The sequence below is a fragment of the Daucus carota genome, chromosome 9, assembly GCF_001625215.2.
Source record: "Daucus carota subsp. sativus chromosome 9, DH1 v3.0, whole genome shotgun sequence".
Taxonomy (NCBI): domain Eukaryota; kingdom Viridiplantae; phylum Streptophyta; class Magnoliopsida; order Apiales; family Apiaceae; genus Daucus; species Daucus carota.
This window is the reverse complement of record NC_030389.2, coordinates 11666949-11680839: the sequence shown is the minus strand read 5'-3', so window position 1 is coordinate 11680839 and position 13891 is coordinate 11666949. Positions and strand designations below refer to the sequence as shown.

The window sequence follows — 13891 nt, the reverse complement described above, 5'->3', positions numbered from 1 at the left end:
TGTTTTGAACTCCAAAATTTGATTAGAGGCTTGACATATGTCCATTGTCAAAAAAATTATGTAAATGTACCAGGTGCTATAATGTTTGTCTCCATGATGTTGTCACCTTAATTTGATCACAAGAAACGGTATGAATAAGTATTTAAACTTAAAAATCCAAAAATCGAGCTTTTAAACCCGACCAAACACCCCCTAATCGATTGACATGCTGATTTATGATTTATCGATATTTATCAAAAACAGCTTGATAAATTAAATTTTTTTAATCAAAATCGAAATATATAAAATATTTGAAAATTAATTAAATATTTTCCAATAAATCATGGATATTTGAAACACTCTTCTGACTTTTAAGCATCAACCCACAGACCACAGTCTGGCGTTCCGTAGCCTTTTAACGCGTGCCAAAATATGTAGAAATGACACATGATTTGCAAACGTGACAACACATATCCAATCATTTCATCACACCTGTCATCAAAATAGTTAACATCCAAAGAAAACGACTCAACTCTAGTCTCTAGTCTCCGCACCAAAATGAAAAAAACTAGATAAAAAAAAGTCAAAAAGTCAAAATCTAAAAAACCCTTCCTCCCTCATTCTCCCCCCACTCTACACACAAGAGCCTGTATATATATACCCCTCTCTCTCTCTCTGATCATGATCACCAAGCAACGATTACTGATATAGCGAGGAGCAAGCAAGAGAGCGAGAGAGAGAGAGAGAGAGAGAGAGAGAGCGCGAGAGAGAAAGCACGAGTGAGAGAGAACGAGAGAGATAGCGCGAGAGAGAATGTGTGGGATATTTGCGTACTTGAATTACGGAGTGAACAGAGAGAGAGGTTACATTCTTCAAGTTCTCTTCAATGGACTTCGCCGATTGGAGTATAGAGGCTATGATTCTGCTGGAATCTCGATTGATTCTGTCAGCGATTCCAGTCTTTGCAGCTCGCCGCTTGTTTTTCGACAAGCTGGAAATATCGAATCTCTTGTCAAAGCTGTTTATCAAGGTACTCGCTATCATTGTTTATATATGTTATTGCTGTTGTTTCTCATTGCTGTTATCTCTCTCTCTCTCTCTCTCTCTCCGTGTGTCTGTCAAATTGATAACTGCTTTAGTCCAATGTGTGATCTCTAGGTTTTTTTGTCATTGCTATTGTATATATCAATGTGTGTGTCTGTGCAAATTGATAGCCTTTCCGCGATTTTGGTTTAAAGTTTGTTGTCATCCAAATTATATATGCTTATATGTGTGCCAAATTAAAGCTTCTCATTCATCATCTGGAAGTAAGTAACTGCAGTGATTTGAGTCTAATGTGTGATCTCTAGGTCTTCTTGTCACTGCCACGGTGTTTAAATTTGATATTATTTACAAATAGTAAGTAATCGCCGTGGTTTTAGTGAAATGTTTGATTTTCCGGTTTTGCTATATATACACACGTGTATATATATTTACAGTTAATACAAGTCTTGGAATATGCAGTTTATATAAGTGATGAGGAATTATGATTTGTTTCCTGGAATGGAGTTTTGTGTGTAATTTTTAGATGTGTATGATATTTATTTTAAAACTTTATAATAGTTCTAGACGATTCATTATAGATACAGGATTCTGCCATTTGGAAACATTTAATTGTGGGCAATTGTTTGAATTTGCTAATAGTATGTAGTTCTAGGATCAGACAAGAATGAATATGTCCAAAGTGACACCGATATGATTGATCATTATAGATTAGTTTATTTTGGAAGATATCTATTAGCACGCAACAATGTATAAAATATATGATTGCTCAATATTTCCATCATACTGCAACAATTTATAAATTATATGATTGCTCGATTCTCCTAATTCACTTGAAATTTGGTATATACTTGCCCCAATCTAGTTTTAACGGGTTTTTTTCACTCTCTTGGAAGAGGAAATAAGAAAAAAGTAAAATTTCATATATCGCGATTAGGCTACTACTTAAAGCATGCAGATAAATTGATAGTCACTTCCACCTAGGTGTATTTACGTCATGTAGATTTTGGGGAACTTTATTGTGCTGTAATCAGAGTTAATAAAAGCTATGTGCATGCATATGCTAGATGCGATGTGATGCGCACTCGAATTGCATCTCTTCGAAGATGCGATGCGCCTTCAATGATGTGTTAGCTTTTATGCGCGTGGAGCCCTTATGCGCAATTCGAAAATCGCAAGATAAGCGCGCTTTTGTAAAGATGGGTCACTGGATAAGAAAAACCCTATGGACCTTATAGCAACCAATACCGATTGATACAAACCGAATATACATACAAGAACGACAGTTACCGAACGGGAGACAAAGATTAAACTCATCTTCTTATATGATTTTTGCATGTACATACACACATATAAGATACACATAACTTGTATATACTGATTTATTTGTACATGCAATTGTTGTATATACACATATGACTTGAGGATAATGAAGAAGACTTTGTTGAGGATCTGAAATATATTGATTTTGTGAAATTGATGGAAGTTAAAGAAGAAGAATGGACTTGCAATTCTTTGTTAATTTGACTTCAAATTACTTTACTTTGGATCTATATGATGATGAATTTGGTTGCTTAATCAATTAAATGCCTTCTTATCAATAAATTAACAATATTCTACATTATTTATCATTTATATATGCATATTTATTGTCTTCGATGAATCCGCACATTTCGCATTGCGCGTTGAGCTTGTGCTCCGGGGGTCCTCTATGCTTCTATTTGCATATCGCGTTTAATAACACTGGGTGTAATGTAGGAAATTAAGTCATAAACTTCTCGTTTCGTTAACCTTGTACTTTAAGGTCTCATAAACTGGGTATGATTTACGGTTTACAATTTAGAGGCATGCATCTGAATATTGTATGTGTGTCTAAGATTGCTCTTGTTTATCCTTTTTTTAGCTTCACCAAATGTGATATTAGAGCTTCATGTTTTATTGTTGATTTCAAGATATAATAACTTTCAATAAAGAGTAGTTATAATGTTCATGGATCATATTTACTTGTTTCTTAGTAAAATGACAATATGAAAAGAAAAAAAGAGGAAATTGGGCAACTATGCAGTCACAAATCAGGTTAAGATCGGTGATTGAGTATCTTTATTTATTTTAGTTACGATTTCCTAAATTTTCCAGTCTGTTTTTTGTCATACGTCTCTGGCTTTATGCTCACCGGTTTTGACCATATTAAGTTTACTTGGATAATGTACAATGTTTTTTCAATCCCGTCCTCATTTCTGATTCTATATTTTTGAACATGTATGGAATTTTCTTTTTACATTTTATAATTTGACTTGTTTTGTTAATGAGATATGAATTCTATGCTTCGGAAATATGTGCTGACCCCACTAGAAATTTTTTAGTTGGAGATATTTGTATTAATATATTGTCCAAATCAGGTGTGATATAATAATAATAACTAAGGAGGTCAAATTTAAGTAGAATTAGACTTTTAACTTTAAGGCTGAAGTGCAAGGGCAGATGCATCATACGATAGAAGATGAGCAGTAAAACTGAAAAGACAATTTTGCTAATTTAATGTATGATGTAGACCCAATATGTTTCGGAGATATTTGTTGGCTGGCCATTATAGAATCAAAGTAAAAACCCACCTGGAGAAAATGGGAGCGTAGGCGATATTTTACGAAGGGTACTGTTGGGATGGGGTGGAATGGAAAGGGTTATGGGTGGGGGTGCCCTTGCAGAAATGGTTAATATTATTAAATCAATGGAAATAGGAAGTCCTTGATAGTACTTTCTCTTATGTAGGACAGAATTAAGAAAGGTTACGATTAAGGGTATTAATACCTATTCATGGATGGAATTGGTTAAGAAGCATAAGTAAAGCACCGAGATATCAGTCACTTGTAATTTAATTCTCATTAACAATGCTGGTTGGAGTGATCTACATAGAGATGTTTAAATTTGAGAAAGTAAAATCCTAACAAAACGGAAACTCAGCCTAGTCAAACAGTATTTCTAAAGCTTATTTCTCCTTTTGCAAGTAAAAAGTAGCTACTAACATAGTTATTTCAATCTAGAATATCGTTAATAATATAGATTTATATTACATGTACACAGGTATATGTATAATATGTAACTAATTAGTAATTCTAATATTTATTTTGGATACCAACAGTAGTGCTTTAAATATTAGTTTCCAAGTTAGAAATTACTGCTACTTTCAGACTTTCTCGCAAGTACAAGATAGCCTTAGATTCAAAAGTCTAACTCTAACTGCAATGTTTCTGTTTAGCAAAAAATGTGTAATTTACTGATACAGTATAATTTTTTGTTTAGCAAGTGAGCTGATATTATTATAAAGGACTCTGATGTAGTTTATAAGAAGTATTCTTAACATTAATTTAGATATTATCTTGTCAAATGTTTCTATACATCATTGGTAATTTCAAATAGTTCATTTTAATGAGGCTTCATATATGACGCATCTGTTTGCTGTATTTATCAACATGAGATGTTTGTATAATTGATGAGTATCTGGTTATTTTGAACTAATTTTAAGATATTATGTCTTCAGAGGTCGCCTCAACATATATAAATTTGGAAGAAGCATACTCGGTTCACGCTGGAATTGCACACACCCGGTGGGCAACACATGGCGAACCAGCTCCAAGGAATAGCCATCCTCAGTCTTCCGGCAGTGGAAATGACTTCTTGGTTGTTCACAATGGAGTCATCACTAATTATGAGGTTCAGTTTGGATATATTAAAAGTCTCACTTATCACCTCTTTTACTATTTGTTCTTTCATGATTGATCTAATACAAGGAAATATTGTTCTACATTCTGTTTTTGTTAATGGTCATTGTTCCCTATCAAGATAGATGAAGGTGTGGACTAAGTGAGATCTCAGTTTTGAATCTTGGCCTCGTATATATTTGAAACCACAACAAATCTGTTAGGACTATAATGGGTTCATAAAGAACGCTAAAGCAGTATAGTTTTTTAAATTTTCCTCCCTCTGCTGCCAGTTGGATTGCAAGTTGCAAGAGCTCAATGGTTCTCTCCTTGGCCAAGCTAGAACCTTTCCTTTGAGATCAGTGTTCTGTAGGGGGACTACCGGATGGTTTCGTTTTCCATCAGAGGCTACTGGTGTAGGGAGATTTCGTAGTTTTCTTTCTAACAAGGGAGTGAAAAGTGAAAACCTTTTACATAGATTAAGTTGGTGAAAGCACATGCTAATAGTTCTGATGCACATGCTTGTGGAAGTTGGCTTACAGTGCATAATGCAATGGGTGATACTGACAACCATTAGAACAAAGGATCTCCCCTAGAAATGTAAAGGACAGTGGTCTTTTGTTCCCAGATGGGAGGATTTTCTTCCTTTATATATCTATTTATATATATATTACTATTTTCTTATGTTGCTTACATTTTTTTGTTATTTAGCTAAAAATTAGTGCCGTATATTGAACATTTGCACTTTCGGATGGATCTAAATGTCCTTTGACATGTTTAAGATTATAGAAATTTAAAATATCGAATGGTTTCATATAAAGCTTTGAGTTTTGACCCTACTAATATTGATTCCGTCTATGAACTGCAGGTGTTGAAACAAACACTGATTCGTCATGGGTTTAATTTTGAATCTGAAACAGACACAGAAGTGATTCCGAAGCTTGCAAAGTTTGTATTTGACCAAGCAAATGAAGGTCTTTTTTTCTTGCTCAATAAGTTTTTCGCTTTTATATAATATACTTTTAGTTGATAAGTAAAGTAGGTAACCTAGAACTTTTTGGAAAATCTAGTGCAGTATTTTTCTTAAAGAAAAATGAAGCCATTGGCTGTAGTAATACATGTTTTTAACCTCGACGAAATGCCCTTTTATTATATTAATTCTTCAGTGACTCTTCTCATTATATTATTTTGTTAGTGAAATTGATTTTTGAACCATCATATGTAATTTTATACAACTTTTTTAGACTTCCTGGTCGGTGACACTTGGAAGTCTCCTTAAGTTTTGGCCTACTCCATCATTTCATTTCTTTAGCTTTGAAGTGTTTTTGTCTTGTAAATCGTTTAATATATCTTTATTAATCTTATATTTTTAATGCTTCTTGATTGACATGCTATTGTTTCTCTGAGAACAAAATGTTACTTTAGACAGTAGATGTCTAATAATCTCTTGAAATACCTATATCCTGCAAGTTGTTTGTCCTACAGGATATTATAAACATGAAACTCTCTCCCCCCTGTCACATGCTCACACACATTGTATGTTCTGTTGAACATAAAAAGCAGACCGTTAAATACCGAGTTCATAGAATTTATTCGATGTTTATTGCAGGTGATCAGACTGTTACATTTAGTCAGGTTGTACTGGAAGTTATGAGGCACCTTGAAGGGGCATATGCTCTAATTTTTAAAAGCCGGCATTATCCAAACGAATTAATTGCCTGTAAGCGTGGCAGTCCGTTGCTGCTCGGTGTGAAAGTAGGTTATTTATACAGTTTCTGATCATTATGTAGCATTTTTTTTGTTATATGAGCATCTCTTCTGGACGCTTTGATTTCATGCATGTTTTAGATTCAACACCTGACGTTGTTGTGGGTGAGGGATTAGAGTTTATTCCCTTAATGTTAGACTTAGAGTACCAGAACTTTATCCTTATGCATTCCAATCAAAAGTTAGAGCCCAAGGCCTATGCTGAACATATATGTTTAGATCAAGTACTCTTGAGGACTTGTATTATCTATAATCCTATTTCTTATGTATTATGAAAATGTATATATGATTAGAAAGCAACAAATTTTGGGTAATTATGCATAATTTCAATAATAAAGAATATATAAATTTCTGTGTGCCACACTAGCATGTCATTTCTGATAATTTTGTCCAATCTCAGATCTGTTGGTAAGCACCCAAATATTTTCTAGCTTGACACCTCTTTGTAATTTATATCATCCTATTGCTTTTGTGTTATAAATAGTTGTATATGATCGAAGGCATCAAATTTGTTGGTAAGTAGGCACTATATTTAGAAATAAGTAATATGTGAATTTCCATGTGCCCCACCAGTATTTGGATACCCACAGTAATGTCCAGTTTTGGATCTGTCCAAAAATCTAAATATTTCGTAGCTCGAGAATCTGACTAAAGCTGCATATCTTCGACATATGCGGTTAATATATTGGATGATCCATTACTGGAGTATCTTATATTGTATATGTATTTACGTGTTATGTTTTTTTCCTGTTATAATTATGGTCAACCTGTCAACTAACATACTGTTAGTAAAATGGTTCCTACAGTGCCTCAAGAAATCAATTTTGACTGCAGGAATATCCTGGGGATGGAGAAACCCCTGCTTCGTTCAATGATGCTAGGTTCCTTTCAACAAATGGTGATCCGAAAGAACTGTATTTTTCAAGTGATGCTCATGCACTGGTCGAACACACAAAGAAGGTCTTGGTGATTGAGGATGGTGAAGTTGTTCATCTCAAGGTATTTATTTTGCACAGTAATCCATACCTAACCTCTTGCTCTTGTATATATGGATTCGGGGATTCGCTCTTCATAATATGTTGAATCTTAGTAAATGCATTATGTATACCTTGAGTTGCTTATTATGTACTTTGTGTACATTGACTTTTGATACTGCACTTTATGTATATGAAGTTCAAGATCCTGTGCAAACGTGTACTTTATGTATATGAATTAATTTCCCCCATCTCTCTCTCTAAATTCTTGGTCTTGTTTCTCTCTCTATAACTATTTTTCCTCTTCTACAAGCTGTCTTCTCTACTGCATTCTACCTCTAATTCACTGCATTTTCTATATATTTTATCTTTACTATGTTTCTTGATCAGAAGTATTTACTTTGGATTTTGAAGGATTTTTATGGGGTTTTGAAAATTTCGGTATATTTAATTTGAATATTAAAAATATCATCATCTGGAGGTATGTAGTGAGGATTTTAGAAAGTCTTATAAAATCTTGGGATATTCAATCAAGATTTTCAATTCTATTTTTAATAACTGATGGTATTCAATTAAGAATTCATAAAACTCTTTAGAATCTACTGGTAGATCTTTTTGGATTCTATAAAATGGCAGGTTTTGACGGATTCCTTATTTTTTTTTGTACTTATTGAAATCCCGATGAAATTTGTAAGATCCGTTAGAAACTCTACATGTGAGACTATTTATTAGTTCTACAGGATCCTACGTCGACTTTGCAAAAATCCACCTAAAGTAATCAGCACCATAGAGATTGTTATCAGTCTGTTTTGGTCTTTTCAATATCTGAATTGAAATACGGCCCCCTTTAGAGAACATTACTATACATTTTATGGATTCTGATATACTTAATAAAATCATATCCATGTAACAAATGGCTTACAACTTTGTGCATGGAATTTCAAAATCTTCTTGGTTTTAGTGGTCTAGAGCAGAGCAGAATAATTAAAAAAGTGAATTCAAATTTATTTTTTTTATTTTCACATTATAATCAGGATTTACCTACTTTTTATGGTGAGATATGTGTCTCATCTTTACTACGGTTCTTAATCAGAAATTTAGAGCATTAGTATACAATCTTTTTTACCCTGATATCCTTTGAAAAAAGGTATCCATGTAAAAAATGGCTTACAATTTAATGCATGGAATTAGAAGATCTTTTTGGTTTTTGTGGTCTAGGATTGTACATTCATTATGTCTGTGTGTGTGATCATAAGGACTGAACAATAGTTAATAATAGGAGATGGAGTAGAAATATAAAGGTTTTATAATTCTTTAGTATCAAAGCATACGAGAAAATGCCCAAAATCTCACAATTTAGGTTGAAATACGGCCTTAAATACCATCATAAAACACTACATCATGTAGCGTAGGTTTATGATAATAAAACGCTACACGATGTAGCGTTTGAGTCATATGTTACATGGGCTTGGGCTTCAAACGTTAGACAAAGTAGCGTTATGAAGTGACTTTACATGATCTCATGTTAGGTTTTTAGGGTTCGCAAGTGTTTTCCTTATGGCTTAGGCTAAAAAAAGCGTAATGCTACATCGTGTCGTTTTAAAAAAAAAATTATAAAAATTACACGATGTAACGTTATAAAGTGATATTTGGGGCCATATCTTCCGGACGTGATACTTGAGACATTATTGCTTGAAATTGTGATTACGGGGGCCAACATTCCAAAGCATACTAACAAATCACAAATAGCTTCTCTAAAAACAAGTCATTCTCTTAGTTCTGAAAATGAAAATCGATCCTGGTAAGTAATTGTGTACAACTATTTTTATGTATAACATATTAGATAAAGCTTATGTACATACTAATACTGCATGCCTCAGAATGGCAGTGTGTCAATACTCAAGTTTGATGATGGCAAAGGAACTGCCAATGGTACTAATTCTAGGCCTGCTGCTGTGCAACGTGCATTATCCATTCTTCAAATGGAAGTAGAGCAAATAAATAAAGGGAAATATGAGCACTATATGCAAAAGGAGATTCATGAGCAACCAGAATCTTTGACAACAACAATGCGGGGTAGACTGATTCACGGAGGCTCAAGCAAAGCCAAGACTGTTCTTTTAGGTGGACTGAAGGATCACCTTAAGACAATCAGGAGAAGCAGAAGGATGGTTTTTATTGGTTGTGGTACTAGCTACAATGCTGCTTTGGCGGCAAGACCTATATTAGAAGAACTTTCTGGTCAGTCCTCAATTATAGTGTTGTATTGAAGATGATATAGTTTAAAATGTTCATCATTGTTTTCTTATGTGATTGTATAGGTATACCCGTCACATTGGAGATAGCTAGTGATTTATTAGATCGACAGGGACCTATATACAGAGAAGATACGGTTGCTTTTGTTAGTCAATCTGGTGAAACTGCTGATACACTAAATGCATTGAACTATGCCCTAGAGAATGGTGCATTATGTGTAGGTATCACAAACACTGTAGGTAGTGCTATTGCAAGGAAAACACATTGTGGTGTACATATAAATGCAGGCTCTGAGATTGGAGTGGCAAGTACAAAGGTAATTACTTGTGTTGTGCTTCCACTTGACATATTACTGACTTGCTGTTTGATTATCTAATGTGATTCAAATGATTGGCAGGCTTATACGAGTCAAATTGTGGCAATGACTATGCTGGCTTTAGCAATTGGAAGTGATTCGATTTCAAGTGAAGCAAGAAGAGAGTCTATCGTTGATGGTCTTGTTGATTTACCAAGTATGTAACAGTTTGATTCTCCTGCAAATCTTATATAATAAAAATCCTTCCATCTTTATAATATTTTGATGTAAACTAAAATATTCGGGAGAAACGTATTCTGAATTCAGGTAAAGTAAGAGAAGTATTGAAGCTTGATAATGAGATGAAAGATCTTGCAAAATTGCTAATTGCTGAGCAGTCACTTCTTGTATTTGGAAGAGGATACAATTATGCAACAGCACTAGAGGGTGCGTTGAAGGTGAAAGAGGTTGCACTTATGCACAGTGAAGGTATACTTGCTGGTGAAATGAAACATGGCCCACTGGCTTTAGTTGATGAAAACCTCCCAATTTTTGTTATCGCTACCCATGATTCATGCTTCAGGTTAGTGGTATACAAAGCAATTCTCGTTGGAAATATGTAGTGCTACTTGTGACTTACATTTTTCACTTTTGACAGCAAACAGCAGTCTGTTATTCAACAATTGCATGCTCGCAAAGGTCGATTGATAGTGATGTGTTCAAAAGAAGATGCTGCCTCTATGATGAATGTTGGTAAATATGTTCGAGTGATTAAAGTTCCTCATGTCGAAGACTGTCTGCAACCTGTAATTAACATAGTTCCTCTTCAGGTTGGTTTTCTTTTTAGAAATTTTATCTGAAACAACTTTGCTCATATTTTATTTGCATCCTTAAATCTGGTTTGATAAAAGTTAGTAATGGAACTATTATAATCCCTATGTCATGAAATTGTTGCCATGTTTGTGTCATAATATAAATATTATGTTTTGAGTGTTTTGGGATATTTGTTTGATTATCGACATGACTTGAGGTGAATGGAGACAAACTGAGATGTTTTTTTAGGTTTTCCTTGCTAATCTAGGAAACTTCCTGTCATATGACCTAAGTCTCTTTTAAAAGAGAACAACGTATGCTGTTAACATATGTAGCAAATTTAAAGAGTATGGTCACTAAGACATAAATTTTGCTAGAAGCATATGAAATTAACAAATATGGGCCAAGGAGTGCTGATCCTATTCCTAGTGAAGTGCGTGGTATTACTGTAAAGAAAATTATTAACTATACACGAATGGAAGTAATACCTTTTTTTTTTCTAGTTAATAATATTAACCCAACAAAAAAAAAACATAATTAGGGTATGGCTATAATTAAGTAGGTAGATGGAATAGGCTCCAAGTTGCCAAAATAGAGGAGAAAACAGCACTGACTCAACATATAGAGTAACAGAGCTTTTATTTGTCTTATTGCTGCCTGTTCAATGCAGTGTTGCCTCACAGATGACCAACTCTTTCAAAACATTACCACTCTATTTAGTCTGAAGGAATGGACTGAAAATTTGCGAATAAAACTATAGGTGAAAGAAAAGATACATGGGCGAAAAGATGCATTAACATTTGTTTCATTGCCAAATGTGAAGCATTGACCTTTTGTTCGATTAGAATGAACGGAATAGAGGGGAAAATGGGAATCATCAATATTTTATTTTTCTACAAGATCGTACACATTCCATTTCGTTTCCACCCAATTTTCATTTTTTCCAACCAGAGGGGGCACATGGTGTTTCAGAAAGCCACTAAATTGATGTCATACATTAAACGTCCTCACTCGAAGCCCATTAAAACGTAAGGAGTGGATTTTCATAAGAAACTAAGGAGCAACATAAAATGTGCTCCCAAGTAAATATATTAATAAACATTGAAAAATGATATAATTGTAACATATTAAAGTTCTATCAAGTAAATGAATTAGGATTAGTAGTCGAACTACATATATGGGTCATGTTCAAGAGAGAACCATAGAACCCTTACCTTATTAGTTATTTCTAGTATTAGTTAGGGTTCTGTAGCAAAACTTCACATGCAAAAAATGTCAATATCTATGTATTATATTTTAAAATTATTTTTGAACACACACAACGATGAAAAAACATGTATTTAGATTTAGATCCTAAAAATTTATTTAAAATTTAGGGTTCTGCAGCAGAACCTTAGTGATTCTATGGTTTTATTTTAAGGACTGGTTCTCTCTTGAGCGCGATAGGGTGATAATTATCAAAAGAACATTACTTCTATGTTTGACAACTAACAAATGGCTGTTTAATATTTATAGCTACAACATATATAAAGATTGATAACGTTATTAAATTAAAAAAATATAAAAATTTGTGTACAGTATTTTTTTTATTTAGGATAGATATTAAATTGAGAATATTTGGGGTAGGTGGGCTTTGGAGACCTCTTTAATATCAGTTGTATAACAGGTTAGATGACCAACTCTCTGGAAACTTTAAGCTGTTGAGAAAGCGAATACATAAATCCTTAAAGCCAGTAATGGAATTTTAACATTTAATGATCCGTCGAATAGAGGGTTTAGGGGTAGCCTAGTAGCAAAGGCTCATTTTGGTACCACTTCCACTCATGAAAATTTCATGGGTTTAAATCCTCACTTCCCCTCCACTTGTATATTAAAAAGAGTTAATTGCATTTCGCACTCTTACGCTTGATCCCAAAAACACTTTAGTGTGCAAATTTTAGATAATTGCATTTCGCCACTCACTGGTATTTTGTGAGCGGCAACATGCACCCCTTCTGTCAAAACTTAACGGTTCCGTTAAAAAAGTCAGGGCAATTGAGGCATTAAAAAAAAAATTAAATACAAACCCACTATTGGTGGGTTAATTAGACGATTAATGGCATTGTACAGAAAAGAATGGATTTTATTTAATTTTTACATCTGAAAGAAAAGAATGTTCATAACTGTACAGAATGATTAATGGCATAATAGATTTTCTGAAATACTACTGTTGATATCGTGTACTGATTATAATGAGTCACATGACAGATCAAGAAACTGTGAATTGTCATGATTTTTGGAAGACTAATAATTTTTAGCCCTGGATTTATAGTGCATTTGTTCTGGATCGATACATCATGATCTATTAAACATGTCTCTTATTTTATTGGTTAAGTCATGATCATTTCTTGTCTGTTTCTTTTGCAGCTTTTAGCGTATCATCTCACCGTTTTACGGGGTCACAATGTTGACCAGCCTCGGAATCTTGCAAAAAGTGTGACAACTGAATGAAAATGATAGATTATTGACAAACTATTTCTTTGGTTAATTATACATGAAGGGCAAGTCATTTGAACCCAGATCAGGCTGTAAACTTGGGATATGGACTTGCTGTCTTCTTTGGTGTACTTCAGTGCCTTCCCTGGTACAACTATTGCTGACATTTCAGCTTAGGCATATTTTGGGAATTAACCCTTGTCAGAATTCGCCGCAGAGGCCAACTCAAGATCTAGTTAACATTACATGTAGATCAGTCCTTTCAATATATGTACTTGTTTCAATTTGCGCTCCTGACGTTGAATGGCTGTGAACTATTTATACTGATGTCTTGTGAAATCTCTCCATCTGAGGTATTTCAAAACCAAACTCACTCTCCCTCACTCAAGCCATCACTCACTCAAGCAGAAACCGCTAAATTGAAACCTTAAGTAGACCTATGCCAACACCTATATGTCAGCACCAATCTTAGGCCCACACCTGTTTCTACTTGATCCACTTGACTCCAAACAGATCCCAAAGTTCACGCTTAACCTCATCTCTCACTAGACCACCCCTTGGCCCCACTAGGCACGACCCAAGCCTTGCCCAAA

The 13891-nt window shown here is 34.1% G+C and overlaps 1 protein-coding gene across 1 annotated transcript; it reads left to right on the top strand.

Moving 5' to 3' along the window:
* The first annotated feature begins 529 nt into the window (after positions 1 to 529).
* LOC108200339 (glutamine--fructose-6-phosphate aminotransferase [isomerizing] 1) lies at positions 530 to 13582 on the top strand. The gene is made up of 11 exons (XM_017368451.2): positions 530 to 1009; positions 4559 to 4731; positions 5587 to 5692; positions 6328 to 6473; positions 7320 to 7484; positions 9340 to 9700; positions 9781 to 10031; positions 10113 to 10227; positions 10338 to 10593; positions 10669 to 10840; positions 13230 to 13582. Exons 1-11 carry the CDS (start codon positions 793 to 795, stop codon positions 13311 to 13313), a joined length of 2046 nt encoding a protein of 681 aa, XP_017223940.1. The 5' UTR covers positions 530 to 792; the 3' UTR covers positions 13314 to 13582.
* Positions 13583 to 13891: the final 309 nt, after the last annotated feature.

Excerpts from the sequence above, each read along its gene's own strand:
- LOC108200339 (XM_017368451.2), top strand. The coding sequence starts at position 793 with ATGTGTGGGATATTTGCGTACTTGAATTACGGAGTGAACAGAGAGAGA. Across the intron at positions 9,701-9,780 it reads TATATTAGAAGAACTTTCTG|GTATACCCGTCACATTGGAG; the intron begins GTCAGTCCTCAA and ends GTGATTGTATAG. Across the intron at positions 10,841-13,229 it reads TTAACATAGTTCCTCTTCAG|CTTTTAGCGTATCATCTCAC; the intron begins GTTGGTTTTCTT and ends TTTCTTTTGCAG.